Here is a 14,771-nt window from a genome sequence, read left to right as displayed (position 1 = left end):
GGGCCACTTCTTTTTTGTACCTTTTCCAGCTTTTTGATTGTGACCAGAAGTGAACATGTGAGAATATATTGTGTTTTATCTGAATCCAAGACTAGTTCCGCCCCCCCCCCCCGTTATTTGATGTTAGAAATTGGGGAGCTGTCATCTCAAATTCGGTGTCCCCTTCCTTTTTGGTAAATACAGGTATAACCTGCATTCAACCTCTGTTTTTCAAAGGCGTAATCTTAAATTCAGAGTCATCTTCTATTTGGATAAATATGATGTTGGGTGATTATATCATACACAAAAGGCTAGGCTTCTCTGTGAACTGTCTGTCAGACCTAAGAATTCCCAGGACATGGGCTTTTAAAAAGAAAGCCGCATGCTTCACAAACAGGGATTGAATGAGGTCTGCCTTTCTCTCAGGTTTCTGGTGCACTATATCCTGCTTCTTCTCACTTTCAGGGAAATGGCCCACTAGCCGAGATTGACCTGTGGCGTGAGAGGAATGCTACCTTGAGTGCCCTAACTGAGCAGCTTAAACTGCCAACTGTCAGAAAGGTCTTGGAAGTGCTGAAAACCGCTGACACTGGGATTATGGAGAGCTTGCAGATAGTAATCAACGAACTCTGTAAGCACCATGTGGAGGCGGTTGACAACGTGAGGTTCCTTTCCACTCTTGAGCGACACCTAAAGGTATGTTTTAATCAGCTAGAGGGGCACTGCTTCCTAAAGGCAGGAGTTCTCAACCCTGGGTCCTCAGAGGTTATTGGACTACAACTCCCATCACTACTGGTTTCTGGCCATTGTGATGGGGGTTGTAGTCCAACAACCTTGAGAATTCCTGCCATAAAGGGAGGGCAAGATTCAGCCAGGCTCACTCTTGCCTGGAGTCTGAGTTAAATCATGAAAAAGTGCTTTTTAAGAATGCTTGTGATTTTTAAAAAAAATACAAGGTGGACCAATGGCCTGGTAATATAGTGATGTCATTGGTGCTGAAGAAACAGATGCTCTACGTAGGCCCCTTAATTGTTTATGATGGTAATTACTTAGTGCTTAGAACCAGGGAGGTGGCCAGAACTCCCAGTGCTCTTGAGGGGTGAATAAATAAAGCTACTTTATAGTCTGTTGGGCCATTGGTCCACAGATCAGTGCTGTCCTCTGACTGGCAGTGGCTTTTGAGGGCCTCCAGCAAAGAGCTTTCCCATCAACTGCTCCTTTGAGATGGGGTCAGACCTTCTGCATTGCAAAGCATGGCATTGCAAAGCCTTCTCCTTTCAGACCTTCTGCATGCAAAACATGTGCTCTGCTGTTGAGCCGTGGCCCCTCTGCCCTTAAGTAGACTGTGAATCCATCTAAACCAGGATTTTCTCCTTGGACTGGCAGCAGAGGTCTTTCCAAGCCCTGCTTCCTGCAGTTCCTTCAGCAGCAGATGCCAGAGAGCCGTGCATCCTATTCCTCCATACTAACCATTTCTGTGCTCTCTTTCCCATCTGTTCATAAGAATTTAACGCACGGCACCGGCTTCAACATAGTCCTGGATACAATCCCTTCCCTGATGAATGCCCTGAGAATGGTGTGGATCATCTCCCGGCACTACAACAAGGATGAGAGGATGATCCCTCTCATGGAACGCATTGCCTGGGAAATTTCCGCAAGGGTCTGCAAAGTTGTCGATCTACGGACTTTGTTCAAGTACGTGGCATTCCCTTGGTTAAAGGCAGCCAGAGTGGCTAGTGGTTCAGGGGCTGGAGTCTTGCATGAGGACTGGGGAGACTTGGATTCAGCTTCCTCACTCAGCCATGAGGCTCACTGGTTCTCCTGGGGCCAGTTAATATCTTTCAGTATAACCTACCTCACAATGTTGTGAGGATCAAATTGGGGTGGGGGGGAACGTGGTGTGGCACCCTGAACTCATCGGAGGAAGGGCAGGATAGAAATGTGTCGAAAAGAACCATTGTTTTGGGACCTTGCACTGGTGACTGGCCACCCATTGGCTTCCTGGTTTGCCGATTAGGAGCTGAGAAATGTGCCCTCCTCCCCTCTCTGGCATGATTTCTTCTCCCTTTCCTACATCTGCACTGAGAAGAATTTCTGATCATTCACAGACAGGGCCCATTAAAAAGAGATGTGACTGGTGAGTGCTCGAGAGCAGGGCTTTCTCAGTGGTAGCTCCATAGTTGTGGAGCTTCATCTCTAAAGAGGTGAGGCAGGTTTCTGCTCTCCCCATATTTAGACAGATCCTGGAAACCTTCCTGTTCCAGAAGGCTTGTAAGTCTGCTCTTTAATATGCTTTGTATCTTTTAACTTTGCTCTCTTCCTTGACTGTTGCCACTCATGTTTAATGTGTTGATATATACATATCTGTTTTTCACCTCTTCTGTTGTTTTACTTGTGCACATATGTTGTAAGCTGCTTTAATATTATAATAAATAATAATTAATAATAATATTTTAAAAATAGTTTCCTGATGAGCAGCCAGCTCTGGTCTGAAATTGGGTCTTTGGAATATTGGCTATTCCTGTGTCCTCTCCTTTCCATTTTGTGTAGGGATGTGCACAGAACTGCGGAGGTGCGGTCTAGCGCCAGGGTGTGTGTGTGTGTCTTGCTTTAAGGGCAGAGGGGTTGTACTTACCCCTCCCGCTGCTTTCATGGTGGTCACATGTTTGCAGCGGATGCGGGCGCATGCGCGGCAGCTACTTCCACTTTTCCCGGCCAACAACGGGGGCAGGGACGGCAGGGAGGAACGCTGCCGCCCCAAAACCTTTGCAAGAAAATGGAGCGCCGGAGGGGGAAAGTGGCGGGAGGGGTAAGTACAACCACCCTGCCCTTAAAGCGAGACCCCTCCCCCTGGGCCGGACCGCCAGACATTCGAACTGGTTCAGAGGCCTATAGCATGGCCACCGGACCGGTTCGTGCACATCACTAATTTTATGTATGTTTCAAATAAATTTGTCTCTACTTATTTTACAAATTCATAGAGAAGACAGGCAGTCTGCAAAAATCAAAATGCTGGAAGCCAAACGGACCCTCGAAATTTGGAAGTCGTCATATTTTGACATCCGTGCCAAGATTGAAGCCTCGGGAAGGGATGCGCGGTGGGAATTTGATAGGAAACGCCTGTTTGAAAAAACAGATTACATGGCTTCCATCTGTCAAGACCTCTATGGTGTGCTGCAGGTAACAGTGTGCATGGATGATTAGGATGTGTATTGGCATAGCTTCTGAGGCCTGATCCTGAGGTGTGGGCTCAGGATGGGCTCCTCATATGTGCTGTAGCTCCATTCTGTACACACTCCTCCCACATGTGCGGGGGCTTCCGTCTTTTTTTTTCATGCCAAAATTGCTCTGTGCATGCATTGCCAGTGTGCACTGACATCTGCTGGGAACCTCAGTGGGTCTGAAACCAAATGGAAGCCCCCACGCAAGGAAGGTCTGGGTGCACATCCAAGTGCATATGAACTGGAGCCTGTAGCAGTGCATTTGCTTCTGTGCTGCTAGCTGCAAGATTAGTACAGTCTTGGCGTTTACATGTGGGACCTACAAAGAAATGTTGCGTTTCATGAACCACTTTGTTGTTCTTAACTAAAAGTGGTATATAAAATAAAAATAAATATAAATACATAAGTAATACCCACCTCCAGGCTACTAAAAGCTGATTAGTGTAAAGGCTGGCGAATTCCTGCACCTCTCCCTGCCTCCCACTCGATGTTCTGCTGTATTTTTTTCCAGTCTTCCATAACTCTTTGTGGGGAGGTGTCATTGAGCATGCTCAGGCTGCACCAGACTGCTATTGGGGCTTCTTTTTCTTTTAATTTACCAAGGTATGTACTTCTGCATACCTAGGGAGTCCCCCGGGTATGTAGAAACCACGATCTTATTTTGGGGTTGGCCCTGTTTTGCTTCCATTCTGATGGGTGTTCAGCCACCTTGATTTGCTATTAGTATACTTCGTATATCTTTAGTGTTGTGGTAGGAATTTATTCTTGTGGCTGTGTTTTTCCCATGCGAAAAGAAGGCCCCTCCTGTTTAACTTCTGCTAAATTTGTCAACTTAAAAAGTACTACCTAAAGGAAAAGCAATATGCCCAAACTTAATTTTTTCTCAGTTATGAGATAGTATTATTTCTTGAGATAAATGGAAGCGGGGGATGGTGGAGGGCATATTAAAAGTCATGAAGATAGCATACTTTTTTTTTTAAACCTGACAGGTCATAGAGGAGTTTTATAACATCTTTGGCCCCGAACTGAAAGCTGTCACTGGGGATCCAAAGCGGATTGACGAAGTCTTGCGACGAGTTGATGGGCTGGTTAGCCCGATGGAGGTTCTGAACTTTGAACCTTTCAACATCAGATCCACAACTCCGTGGAAGCTTGTTATGGACGAGTTTAAAATGGAAGTGGTGGTAAGCAGCAGAGGCTTTGAAGTTCAATTCTCTTGCTTTACTAAAGCACAAGTGGCCAATCGGAGGCTCTCCAGCTGTTGCTGGACTACAACTCCCATCATCCCCAGCTCATTTTATTGCAGTTGGAGATAATGAGAACTGTCATCCCACAACAGCTGGAGAGCCTCAGGTTGACCACCAAATGGACTAGGGCCACATTTCTCCCTTCCTGCTAGAACACCCCAGTATTGTCTCATCTACAAGTCCCATCAATTCTCCACATAGAGTGACTTGTGAAAAGGCAGCCTGCATTTCCTGTGGCATTGTGGGGGCATGAACAGTTATTCTGTTGAGTTAGGACTGCCTTCTATCCTAGGTTTTTTTGTGTGTGAAAAGGACCTTTCCTCTTGTTTGTGGCTTTGAAACCTGCCTTGCTCAATTTCTAGGATATAGAAAAAGAAGCCAAGATGTTCATTGATGAGTCTTTTAAGACCCTTCGTTCTGCAGAAGCTGCCTTTGACATGCTCTTAAACTTCAAGCACATCCGCTCCCGAGAGGCCATCAATAAGCAGATGATGATGAAATTCAATGACATTCTGGCACAGTACTGTAAAGAGGTATTTTGCTCTTCTTTTCCAGGCTGACTTTAGACCTTTTGACGTTCTTTATGAAATAGCGCCATAGTAGCACCCCACCTCACTGTTTATCCTGGAGCCTTTTGGCTTAGTCACTCCATCATCTTGCTTGGGTTGTTGAGGCCGCCTTTCCCACATTGGCATCTGTCACCTGTGTTCTGCTAGTGATTCTGCCTGGTGATGAGGCTAGCCCTGCTACCACCATTAACAGTGGGAGGAACCTTCCCATAGTGCCTTTTGGGGACAGGCTGTAACTGAGTAGTAGAGCAGCACATGCATTGCATGCAGAAGGACTCACGTTCAGTTCTTGACATAAGAACAGCCCTGCTGGATCAGGCCAAAGGCCTATCTAGTCCAGCATCCTCAATCACACAGTGGCCCACCAAATGGCCACTGGCTGTCTTCAGGTACAGTAGGAAAAACCTCTGTCCGAACCCTGGAGAACCATTGTTAGTCAGTGGAGACAGTACTGAGTAGATTAACTCAGTATAAAGAATCTTCCTATGCTCTTAAGCTATGATCAAGGGAAGGTGTTCACCAAAGAACTAAAAAATAGTTGCTTCTTTTAAAACTACTAAGAAAAGCCTATGAGCATGGTGATGGCACAGGCACAGTCCAATAGGTGCTGTGACAATCAGGCAACCACTTTACTCATTTCCATCACAATACTGCAGGAGAAGGAATTTCCTCTTTTCACCATCAATAGCTTGTGGTTTGAATTCTGAGGAAAAGCCATTTCCCTGCCAAAACAACACAACCTGGAGGAAAAATGTCTGGATTCCTTACAGCCACAGGAGCATGGTCCAAATCTAGCTATTTGTATAAGTTATCAATTCCAAAAGTTCTTTTTTGTTGCTTAAACAGTCTTTGATAAATCAGGCCCTTTACATGGGAAGTGTGTGGAAAGTTGCCATTTCTGTTAAAATGTCTCAGTCTCAACACTGTGTGTGTATTACACAGCTTCTTAAGATGTTGATAATGAATAATCAAAGTAGATTTTTAAAAGGATCATATATGTTTTGTTTTTATTCGCAGCTTGAGATAGTTAACAACATCTTTGTCAATAACCTCGCCAGCCCACCTTTGTGCAAGAATCACCCTGTGGTGGCAGGTGCAATTTACTGGGCCCGGTCCCTTTTCTTCCGCATCAAGCACACCATTGTTCGATTCCAAGAAGTTGAAGAGCTGTTGGCTAGCGAGCGTGGAAGGGAGGTCAGCTGGAGTCTCATTACTTGCTGCTAATAAAACCATTTGCACTTTGGAGGACTGGGAGGCTCTAGGCTCCATTAACTTTCACCAAAAGCCCTGGGTTTCTCCAGGAACCCTGGATGATATGGAGTAATGTTGTTTTAGGATGGGAAATCACCATATATGTTGGGAGGTTTCCTAGACCAAAAAGTTGGAGGGGAACACATTACAGAGGGGTTCTTAAACTTTTGTCCCCAGATGTTGCTGGACTGCAACTCCCATCATCTGCAGCCACAATGGCCTTCGGCTAGGAATGATGGGAGTCGTAGTCCAATATCAGCTGGGGACCCAAGTCTGAGAACCCCAGCACTGCAGTACTAGCTCCCATCCACAGGAACCTTGCTTCTTGTCTGACCAACAGTAACTTTGGTTCTTGTCTCCATCATTCCCCTTTGGTGATGGAGGTTACCAAGGAGTGGGTTACTCCCCACTTTGCTTCAAAGGCAGGGCTATGCTAAGATTTCCAGGGGAGCTAACAGGCATTCGAAATCTGTCACTTCAGATTTGGCTCCTCGGTACAAGTGACTTGATGTGAGTAGCAGTACAGGTTCCAAGGTTTTGCCTTGTCTTGCCTGTCCTCACCCTGCCTTGACTGCCACATTATCCAGACTTAGGTTTTGGGCTGACTCTGACCACATACCTGCCTCTGGCCTCTTGGATCCTGATCTGCCTTTTGGAACTAACTGTGTAACAACATACTTGTTTCTGGCCAAATCTGAAAGATCAGGTTGTGAAGGGCCCAGCTCACATGGCCAAGTTTTCTGGTTTGAGTCCCTGGTGTCCCATAGCACGACTCCTCTTCTTCCAAAGAGGAGCTCTGATCCCAATCAGAGAGACTCTCTACCACAGCAGAAAGGAGGAGAAAGGTCTTCACTAGGAAGTACCAGATCTTCACTTCTGTTTGACTGGGTTCCCACAGTTTGGATCAATCGGGCTTTAAAAATAAATAAATTATTTTTTGGCCAACAAATCTGAGCTCCCTTTTTTAAAGAGTCAGTGTTTAAGCTTATATATTTTAAACTTATATATATTAAACTCATATATTTCAGGTGAGACAAAGGTACCTTGAAGTTGCCAAGAAGATGAAAGAATATGAAGATTTGAAATATGACCAGTGGCGAGAGACCACAGAAGAAGCACTTCCCATCCTATTGAAGAAAACCCTCCTTGCTAAAGTCCATCCTTCTGGGGCAATTATTCAGGCCAACCCAGAGACTTCTGAGCAGGTGCTTATAAAAACTTGTCTTGGACCAGTTTTTGTCCTTGTGAAGAGATGGATATTGCAGAGCAGCTGTAAGTTTCCTAAGTGTCTGCATCCCTTAATGGCAACTGGTCAGTGTTTTGATGTGTTCTCCTCTTTTCTGTTGTGGTTGGTCTCCTGGGATGTAGAGCCCACGTGATGAGGTGGATACTGGAGAGAAAAATGCTCGTTTCACAGTCAATTTCTCCCCCAAGCTTCGGGAAATCATCAATGAAACAAAATATATGGAGCATCTAGGGTTCCCGGTGCCTGAAATAGCAAGGAATGTGGCACTACAGGAAGACAAATTGCTCAGGTAAAGTGAAAGCATGCTCTTGTCAGAGTAGGTGGCAAGTGTGAAGCACTCGGTTCTCCATCAGTGGAGGCTTGTATGCTGGCATGGGTTGCTGCTTCTACTTGCTCCAGTAGGCAGGGCCATGCAAATTAGAAGACTTCATTCCCGAGGAGAGCCCTCCCAGTTTTGGCCTTGCGTGCTCTGTGCCAACAAGGCTTGAGAGGAACTCTTCCCTCTCGTTATGTTTTGGTAGGAGAGAAGGGAGGGCAGCATCAAAAAATCAGAGGACCAGAGCTGGAGGCAGCCCTCAAGCTAATGCTTGAAAGTAGCAGTTTACTTGAGAAGACTGCCTAACACATTTCAAGAAGAAACTATCTTCAGGAGCAGGAGGTCCATGTAGCTTATTCCGGTACCCCAGTTAAAACAACTCCTTTGAAGAATATCTTGTACCGGACACCTGGGACTGCTCCCTGCAAACTCCCAGAGAAGATGGATGTTGCTTTGCTGGGGGTCTGCGCTTGACCGAGCACCTACATGATCAGCTGACCTACATGCTGAGCACCAGCTGAGTGCCTAGGCCCCAGTCCTTTGCTGAGAGCTAGCTGGCATGTTAAGGCTGGCTTGGAGCTTGGCACACTGGGCAGACTTCAGGTGCACCTTTTGTCTTCCCTGCCAAGGAAGGGCCTTGAGCATTTGGTGAGATGACAGAGCCAAGGGTTGCTTCAGAAAGGAAGCAGGGAAGGGCACCAGCACAGGCGCAAAGGGAAGACACTCGAAACCATGTGTTGAGTCCCAGCTTGTTTCAAGCTGTAGGACTCTTCTGGAGCCACAGACTCAACTTCATCACAGGTCAGCTGAAACAATCCTGCATGCTATACAATAACTGAGTTTTAGATGAGACAGATTCAGTGATCCCTGAAGAAGAGCCCAAGGACTCCAATGTTTTGGGCCTTTTCTCCTTTGCTCCTCACCTTAGGAACCTGAACCCTTGACCTCAGGGGCAAAGTCAGATCTGAAATCATTTTTATGGCTGGCTTGCAGGATGCTCTCTTTCAGATGGACCAAATGTTGGCTCAGGGTCTGTAGGAGCTCTGAGGCAGACTCGGCTGACCCACATCCACAGAAGTTCTTGCTACTACGTCATCACTGCCTAGATTTTAGGATGTGACATGGGGCTTTTTGCGATTTCTTCAAGGTTTTTTCCCCAGCTGTTCCTCTTCAATAAGTGATTTCAGAACCCTGCCAATCTCAATTTTTAATAGTTTGATGCATGTCAGTTTTGTGCTGGTTTCGTTAAGCTAGTAGAAAACTGTCTTTGGGAGACAAACTGATGTGAAATTTACACACCTCTTGACAATTCAGAAGTGATACTGGCAAGGATCTTAAGCTGGGGTGATTTCTAAATGAAACATCCCTTAGCACTTTCTTTGTCTCTCTTTCGTTAGATATACAGATGGCATAAACCAGATGTTGGATCACTATCACAAATTAATAGGAACATTGAATGAGGCAGAGAGTCAACTTCTGGATGAACATATACAAGAACTTTGGCGAGTTTTCAGATCTGGGTACAAGAGGCTTAACTGGAACTCCTTAGGTAATGCAACTTAGTGACATAGAGCATCTTTAAAGTGGCAATTCTTGGCTGAAACTCTACCTCATTTCTTTTATTATTGCATCTTGTAAAAGTGGTCAATCAAAGTGTAAAGCAGGGTGAAGAAGAAACAGTGACACATATTCCTTTCGTTTCAAAGGCATTGGTGACTATATTGTCCGATGCACCCAGGCCATTGGGAAATTTGAATCACTTGTTCATCAGATTCACAAGAATGCTGAAGACATGTCCAACAAGCTTTTATTACTTGAATCAACCAATCTCTTCAAAAGCCCACCTACCAAAGACACAAATTCTTTTCCTGGTACGTCCTGTCACTTTTCTGATTTCTGGGGTCCATTACTGAGGTACAAAAAGTTTAAGTTAGCTGGTATTGAGGGTTGGGACAGGGGCCCTTCTTCTTCTTTTACTACGCAAACCCTTTGTGAACTCTTGTTGAAAAGCAGTATGCATATATTTTTTAATAATAATAAAATAAGCCATATATTTATGACGACATCCTGAAAATACAGATAGTTAAAGGAGTCCTCTAAATCAGGCCTGCTCACCTTTGGTCCTCCTGCAAATGTTGGCCTACAATTCCCATAATCCCTGGCTATTGGCCACTGTGGCTGAGGATTATGGGAGTTATAGTTCAAAAACAGCTGGGGGGCTAAAGTTGAGCAGGCTTGCTCTAAATGTTGTTTGCTCACATGTGTTGTGTGAGTGGACTTTTAGGAAATGAATTAATTGCTGTTATTTTGGATGATTGTTCCTGACTAACCACCTACCATAAAGAATGTCTTAATGTTGCTGCCCACCTTAACAGGGGTGAAGGAGTACTTTGAGTATGTTAAGCATGAAAGATCCAGGGATGCCGAGCACTTAGTCCGCAAGTACATTTCCATCGGCCCCCTGCTGACCAAAATGGAAGGGCTCGTTGTCAACACAAACACGGGCAGAGCCTCAAGACTGGTTCATTATTACGCCTTTTGGGAAAATAAAGTTTATCAGAGCTTGACCAACCTGATCCTCAAGTAAGTCTGCCAGGACGCTACTCGTCTTTTTCTTTTGTCTGGTGGTTTTGGCATCCAAGGTGCATCCTCTTGTTGTTTTCCTTCCTATAGAAATTTACAGTCTTTCAACGCAGCGGTGATGGGAGACATTCCGCTGTTCCAAGCAGAAACCATTTTATCTGCTCCTGAAATCATCCTGCATCCAAATGCTGGCGAAATTGAAAAAATGTGTGTGCATTGCATCCGAGATTGTGTGGAAGTTACTAAGGTGAGAATTCTGGGTGGACGTCTGTGACCTTCTTTTGAGTAAAGAAAAGGTTGCACATTGTTATTCCGATAAGGGTTTATTTACAAAAGATACAGAAATATCTAAATAAAAATGCAGGTTGCAAGGCAGGAACACTTCACAGAGATGTAAGTAAGTAGAAGTCATTGCGATGCTATAATGTGCCTTTTGTCCTACATGCAGGAGCAGCCCCTTCATGAGGCAGGTTGAGTCGGTCGTCTCAGGTGGCAGATTTATGGGGGCACCAGTAGGGTGGTAAGATGCTCCCTGCCATTGCCATCAGAACAGTACTTTGGGACTGATCTTGTTGGGGTAGTTACTTATATAGCAGAGTATTTCAGGAGCTAACTCACTCCCATTACAGCAGAAGTTAACAGGGAGAGTCTCAGGGGCAACAGCTTGTAAATGATAAGCATGGAGATTCATGGAAGATTAGCCTAATCTACTTTATTCAGAAGTACATGATGATAGGAAAAGACCTATATCTAACTTCTGTTGGTCAAATACCATGGTGTTCAGAGAGAGAGCTAGAAACATTCTGGGAAGAAGAAGAAGGAAGTCACTCCCAGGAAGTTCCTGAGTACACTCTATCAATAGAGAGGTCATAGTGGCAGAGATAAGCAGCAAAAAGAAGGAGACCCTAACTGACTATCTCTACTCTCAGTGCCTCTAGTGGTAATTAGGGTTACTGGTACCAAAGGTTGATGCCATCTGGATCTGGATCTCCCTCAGATCTGACCCATGCAAACTCTGTAAGGAGTGCCTCCTCTCACCCCCCACTTGCAAACTTTGACAGAAGCTCAAGGAGAGAAAAGGAGGCTCCAGCAACCTTACCTCCTCCCTCCCCCTGCACCACTTTCAAATGCTACAGGGGTTAGTTCTGAAAAGGGGCAGGCCCCCACTGAACATGTGGGGCAAGGCAGCATTTTGTGCCGTGCCTCGACTGCCACAATCCTTTTGGCCACCCCTGCCCACATAGACTGGTATGTATCCAGCCTCCTAGGCAAAAGCCCTAGTATTTAACAGAGGAATGGTCCATTGTTGAACTCAGTGCTTCCAAATGGTGTATTAAGACTGGCTTGATATTGGAAGGCAGGCAGTGGGCCTTCTTTCAGGAGGTGGCTAGAAGTGGAGTCAGGACAAGTAGCAGGGGTTATTAAGGAGACAAAGGGGGTGGACAGAAGTCAGCAGTGGCCTGGGAAAGAGGAGAGGCCACAAGGGAGTTCGATAGAGGCCAACAAGGATGTAGGGTAGCACGACAATGGCAAAATAATTATTTTTAAAAGGGATGGTTGATCGAGCAAGAAGGGATTAGTGGGGGAGGAGCAGATAGGTGCGTTAGGTTGGCATGAGGGGTAGCAGCAAGAGGGTGGGTTAGGGAAAGGAGGTCTTGCAGTAACCGTGGGGTGAGAGGGAATGAAGAGGACAGGACAGAAAGGTGAGCAGAAGGGCTTCAGGGAGGAGGAAGAGACGCAGACAAAGCAAAGAAGTGTTGTGGCAGCCCACCAGAGGCCTTCCCTTCCTGGGAAGCAACTCCTCTCAGTGCATAGCCCTTTCCCCTCCTCTTGCTATGGTGGCTGCTGCAAGCCCAATCAGGCATGGCTATCTTCTTTTGTCTCCACCATAGCTCTTTGTTCGCTGGATGCATGGCACCTGCATCGACTGCCCCCCGCAGCACGCTGATGACGACGAGCCTGTTATCTTCAGTTTTTTTAGCGACATCTCCCAGAACACTCAAATCATTGAGCAGGCCATCTTCATTACCCAGAACATGCACAAGCTCCTGGGCTCCCTCACCAAGTACCTCAACCGCTGGAAGAGGTACCGCCCTCTCTGGAAGCTTGACAAGGCCATTGTCATGGAGAAGTTTGCTGCCAAAAAGCCGGCCTGTGTCAGTTTTGATGACAAGCTGCAGTTCTACATGAAAATAGCACAAGAAGTGATGCAGCAGCCTCTGGTTAAAGATGAGCAGTGCATTCGCCTTCTGCTTGAGCCGTTGGCTATCACGGTCCAGGAAAATGCCAAAGGCTGGATTAATTCTCTCGGGAAGCTGCTCAATGAATCAGCCAAAGAGGCACTTTATGAGCTCCAAGATGAAATTGAGGTGAGATATTTCTTGGACTGGTGGCAACACACTTGTAAAATTTATTTATTTAGCATATTTGTATATCACCCATTACTGAAGTCTCTAGGCGGTTTACAACAACAAACCAAGAAATTTTAACAGTTAAAACATTTATTTATTTATCTATCTATCTATCTATCAAATTTGTACACTGCCCAAACTTTCATCTCTGGACGGTTTACAATTTCGTCTCTGGGTGGTTTGCAGTCCATATTGAAAGATCAGATTAAAATACCTATGAAAACTACCAAATAGCTAAAAAGCTTGGCTGAAGAGATGTGTCTTTAGTTGTTTCCTAAAGGTCAACCTGGAGCAGGTCTAATCTCAGCAGGAAGTGCGTTCCACCATTCTAGGGCAACTACAGAGAAGGCTCTCCTTTGAGTCGTCTCCAGATGAACTGGTGGCACCCTCAGACAAACCTCCCCTGAAGATCTTAATAGGTGGTGGGGTTCATAACAAAGAAGGCATTCTCTTACATACCCTGGGCCCAAGCAGTTAAAAAATAGTTAAACCTCTTACCTCTTACTGCCCAGTTAAGTCTACAGAATGGGTTGGGATGAATGGATGGATGTATAGAAAGGGATTTAGAAAGTTGCAGACATTAGCTGTAGTTTGTGGGCATGCTAAGGTTGAGGGAGGCTCCTCCCACTGAAGGGAAAAAGCGTGGTGGAGAAGCAAGTGAGAAGAGTAACCTGCACCACTGAATGAGAAGAAAGATATTCTCAGCTGCAGGGGTCAAGGACATCTCAATGGGTTATACCCCTCACGTGATCCTAGGCAGGACTATGTAAATTAGCTTAAAGAACAGAAGTCTCTAGAACCTGAGGGGGATAACCCCACCCCCAGTTCTTTCAGTCCTGCGTAGGTCCAGACAGACTTATTCTCTCTCCCCAGAAATTCTTCTCTCATGCTTTTATCTAATCCATCCTTTCTTTTCCTTATAACATCTTAAAAGCACCTTGTTCATTTGCTTCTCTTAAATGTTCTACAAAAAAAAAAAAAGAATTTTCTTTCGTTCTCCTTCAGTTTTACCTGCTCTAATCCTTTCCCTCCTGTCTCCTTCTCCCTGCTATGGAGCACGCAGGGAAGACAAGGATGATTTGTGTCCCGAAGGGGAAGGGACAGAGCAGTTTCCCCAAGGCCATGAGAGCGCCAGGAGGATTGCCCACTCCAATTGCATTGATGCCGTCCACCTTAGTGAGATGAGGGAGAAAGCCGCAGCAAGTTTCCCACCTCCGGGCTGTGAAACATGCAGCCGTGGGGAGGATCGGAGAGGACGAGCGAGAAGCAGCCCCTGGATCGTCCTCCCTGCTAGCCACCAGGTTGCAACAGACAGCAGCAGCCTCCTTAACAAAGCCACTAGCAACGGGGGCACAGTTGAGGGCGTGGGTGGCCAGATCAGGTCCCTCTAAGGCAGCCTTGATGTTGGTGGCGGAGCGTGAGGCCCAAAATCGCAGTTGCGCTGAACATGGCACCAAAATACCCAGCACTTCAGAAGGAGCACAGAGGGCAGCTTCAAGCGGCACGAGGGACCGTACCCAGGGGCAGCCAGGATTGTTGGTGAGACCTCTCCTCACTGAGAGAAGCCCCCACGTGAATTCCTTCAAAACTTTCCAAGGGCAGTCCCCCCAGAGTGGCAGGTGTGGTTCAAGAATGCTATCATTGATACTGTTCAGCAGCTCAAGCCTCATGTTAAAAATAAATAATTCCCAAAACGTAAACAAGTTTCCTCTTGATCTGAGGAATCTGCATCCTCAAGCTCATCTAGTCCATCCCCTAAAAAAGCAAAAAAAAAAGAAGAAGAAGAAGAGAAAACACACTACACATTGAAAAGGGGCCAGGAGTTTAAACTGCAGAGCTAAAGAGCAGCACTCCTCGGATCAGTCACGTTGAGACTCAGGAGTTCCTAACCCACTGAACCCCCGGCCTGTTTTCTCTGACAAGTGTAAAGTGCCAGTAACCCCACTGA

General features: G+C 45.9%; 1 protein-coding gene across 1 annotated transcript in view; it reads left to right on the top strand.

Moving 5' to 3' along the window:
• The window catches only part of DNAH10 (dynein axonemal heavy chain 10), an 87,363-nt gene that overhangs the window by 7,975 nt on the left and 64,617 nt on the right, over window positions 1-14,771 (top strand). The window contains exons 8-20 of the mRNA XM_053280219.1: window positions 445-675; window positions 1,484-1,674; window positions 2,961-3,159; window positions 4,190-4,384; window positions 4,810-4,980; window positions 6,034-6,210; window positions 7,296-7,472; window positions 7,636-7,802; window positions 9,227-9,378; window positions 9,536-9,700; window positions 10,205-10,412; window positions 10,503-10,659; window positions 12,305-12,781. Of these exons, the coding sequence (XP_053136194.1) occupies window positions 445-675; window positions 1,484-1,674; window positions 2,961-3,159; window positions 4,190-4,384; window positions 4,810-4,980; window positions 6,034-6,210; window positions 7,296-7,472; window positions 7,636-7,802; window positions 9,227-9,378; window positions 9,536-9,700; window positions 10,205-10,412; window positions 10,503-10,659; window positions 12,305-12,781 (2,667 nt within the window). The remainder of the gene's footprint in view (window positions 1-444; window positions 676-1,483; window positions 1,675-2,960; window positions 3,160-4,189; window positions 4,385-4,809; window positions 4,981-6,033; window positions 6,211-7,295; window positions 7,473-7,635; window positions 7,803-9,226; window positions 9,379-9,535; window positions 9,701-10,204; window positions 10,413-10,502; window positions 10,660-12,304; window positions 12,782-14,771) is intronic.

This window comes from Hemicordylus capensis, chromosome 15 (genome assembly GCF_027244095.1).
Source record: "Hemicordylus capensis ecotype Gifberg chromosome 15, rHemCap1.1.pri, whole genome shotgun sequence".
NCBI classification, from domain to species: Eukaryota; Metazoa; Chordata; class Lepidosauria; order Squamata; family Cordylidae; genus Hemicordylus; species Hemicordylus capensis.
Note: the sequence above shows the minus strand (reverse complement) of the source record. Positions and strands in the feature narration are given on the sequence as shown.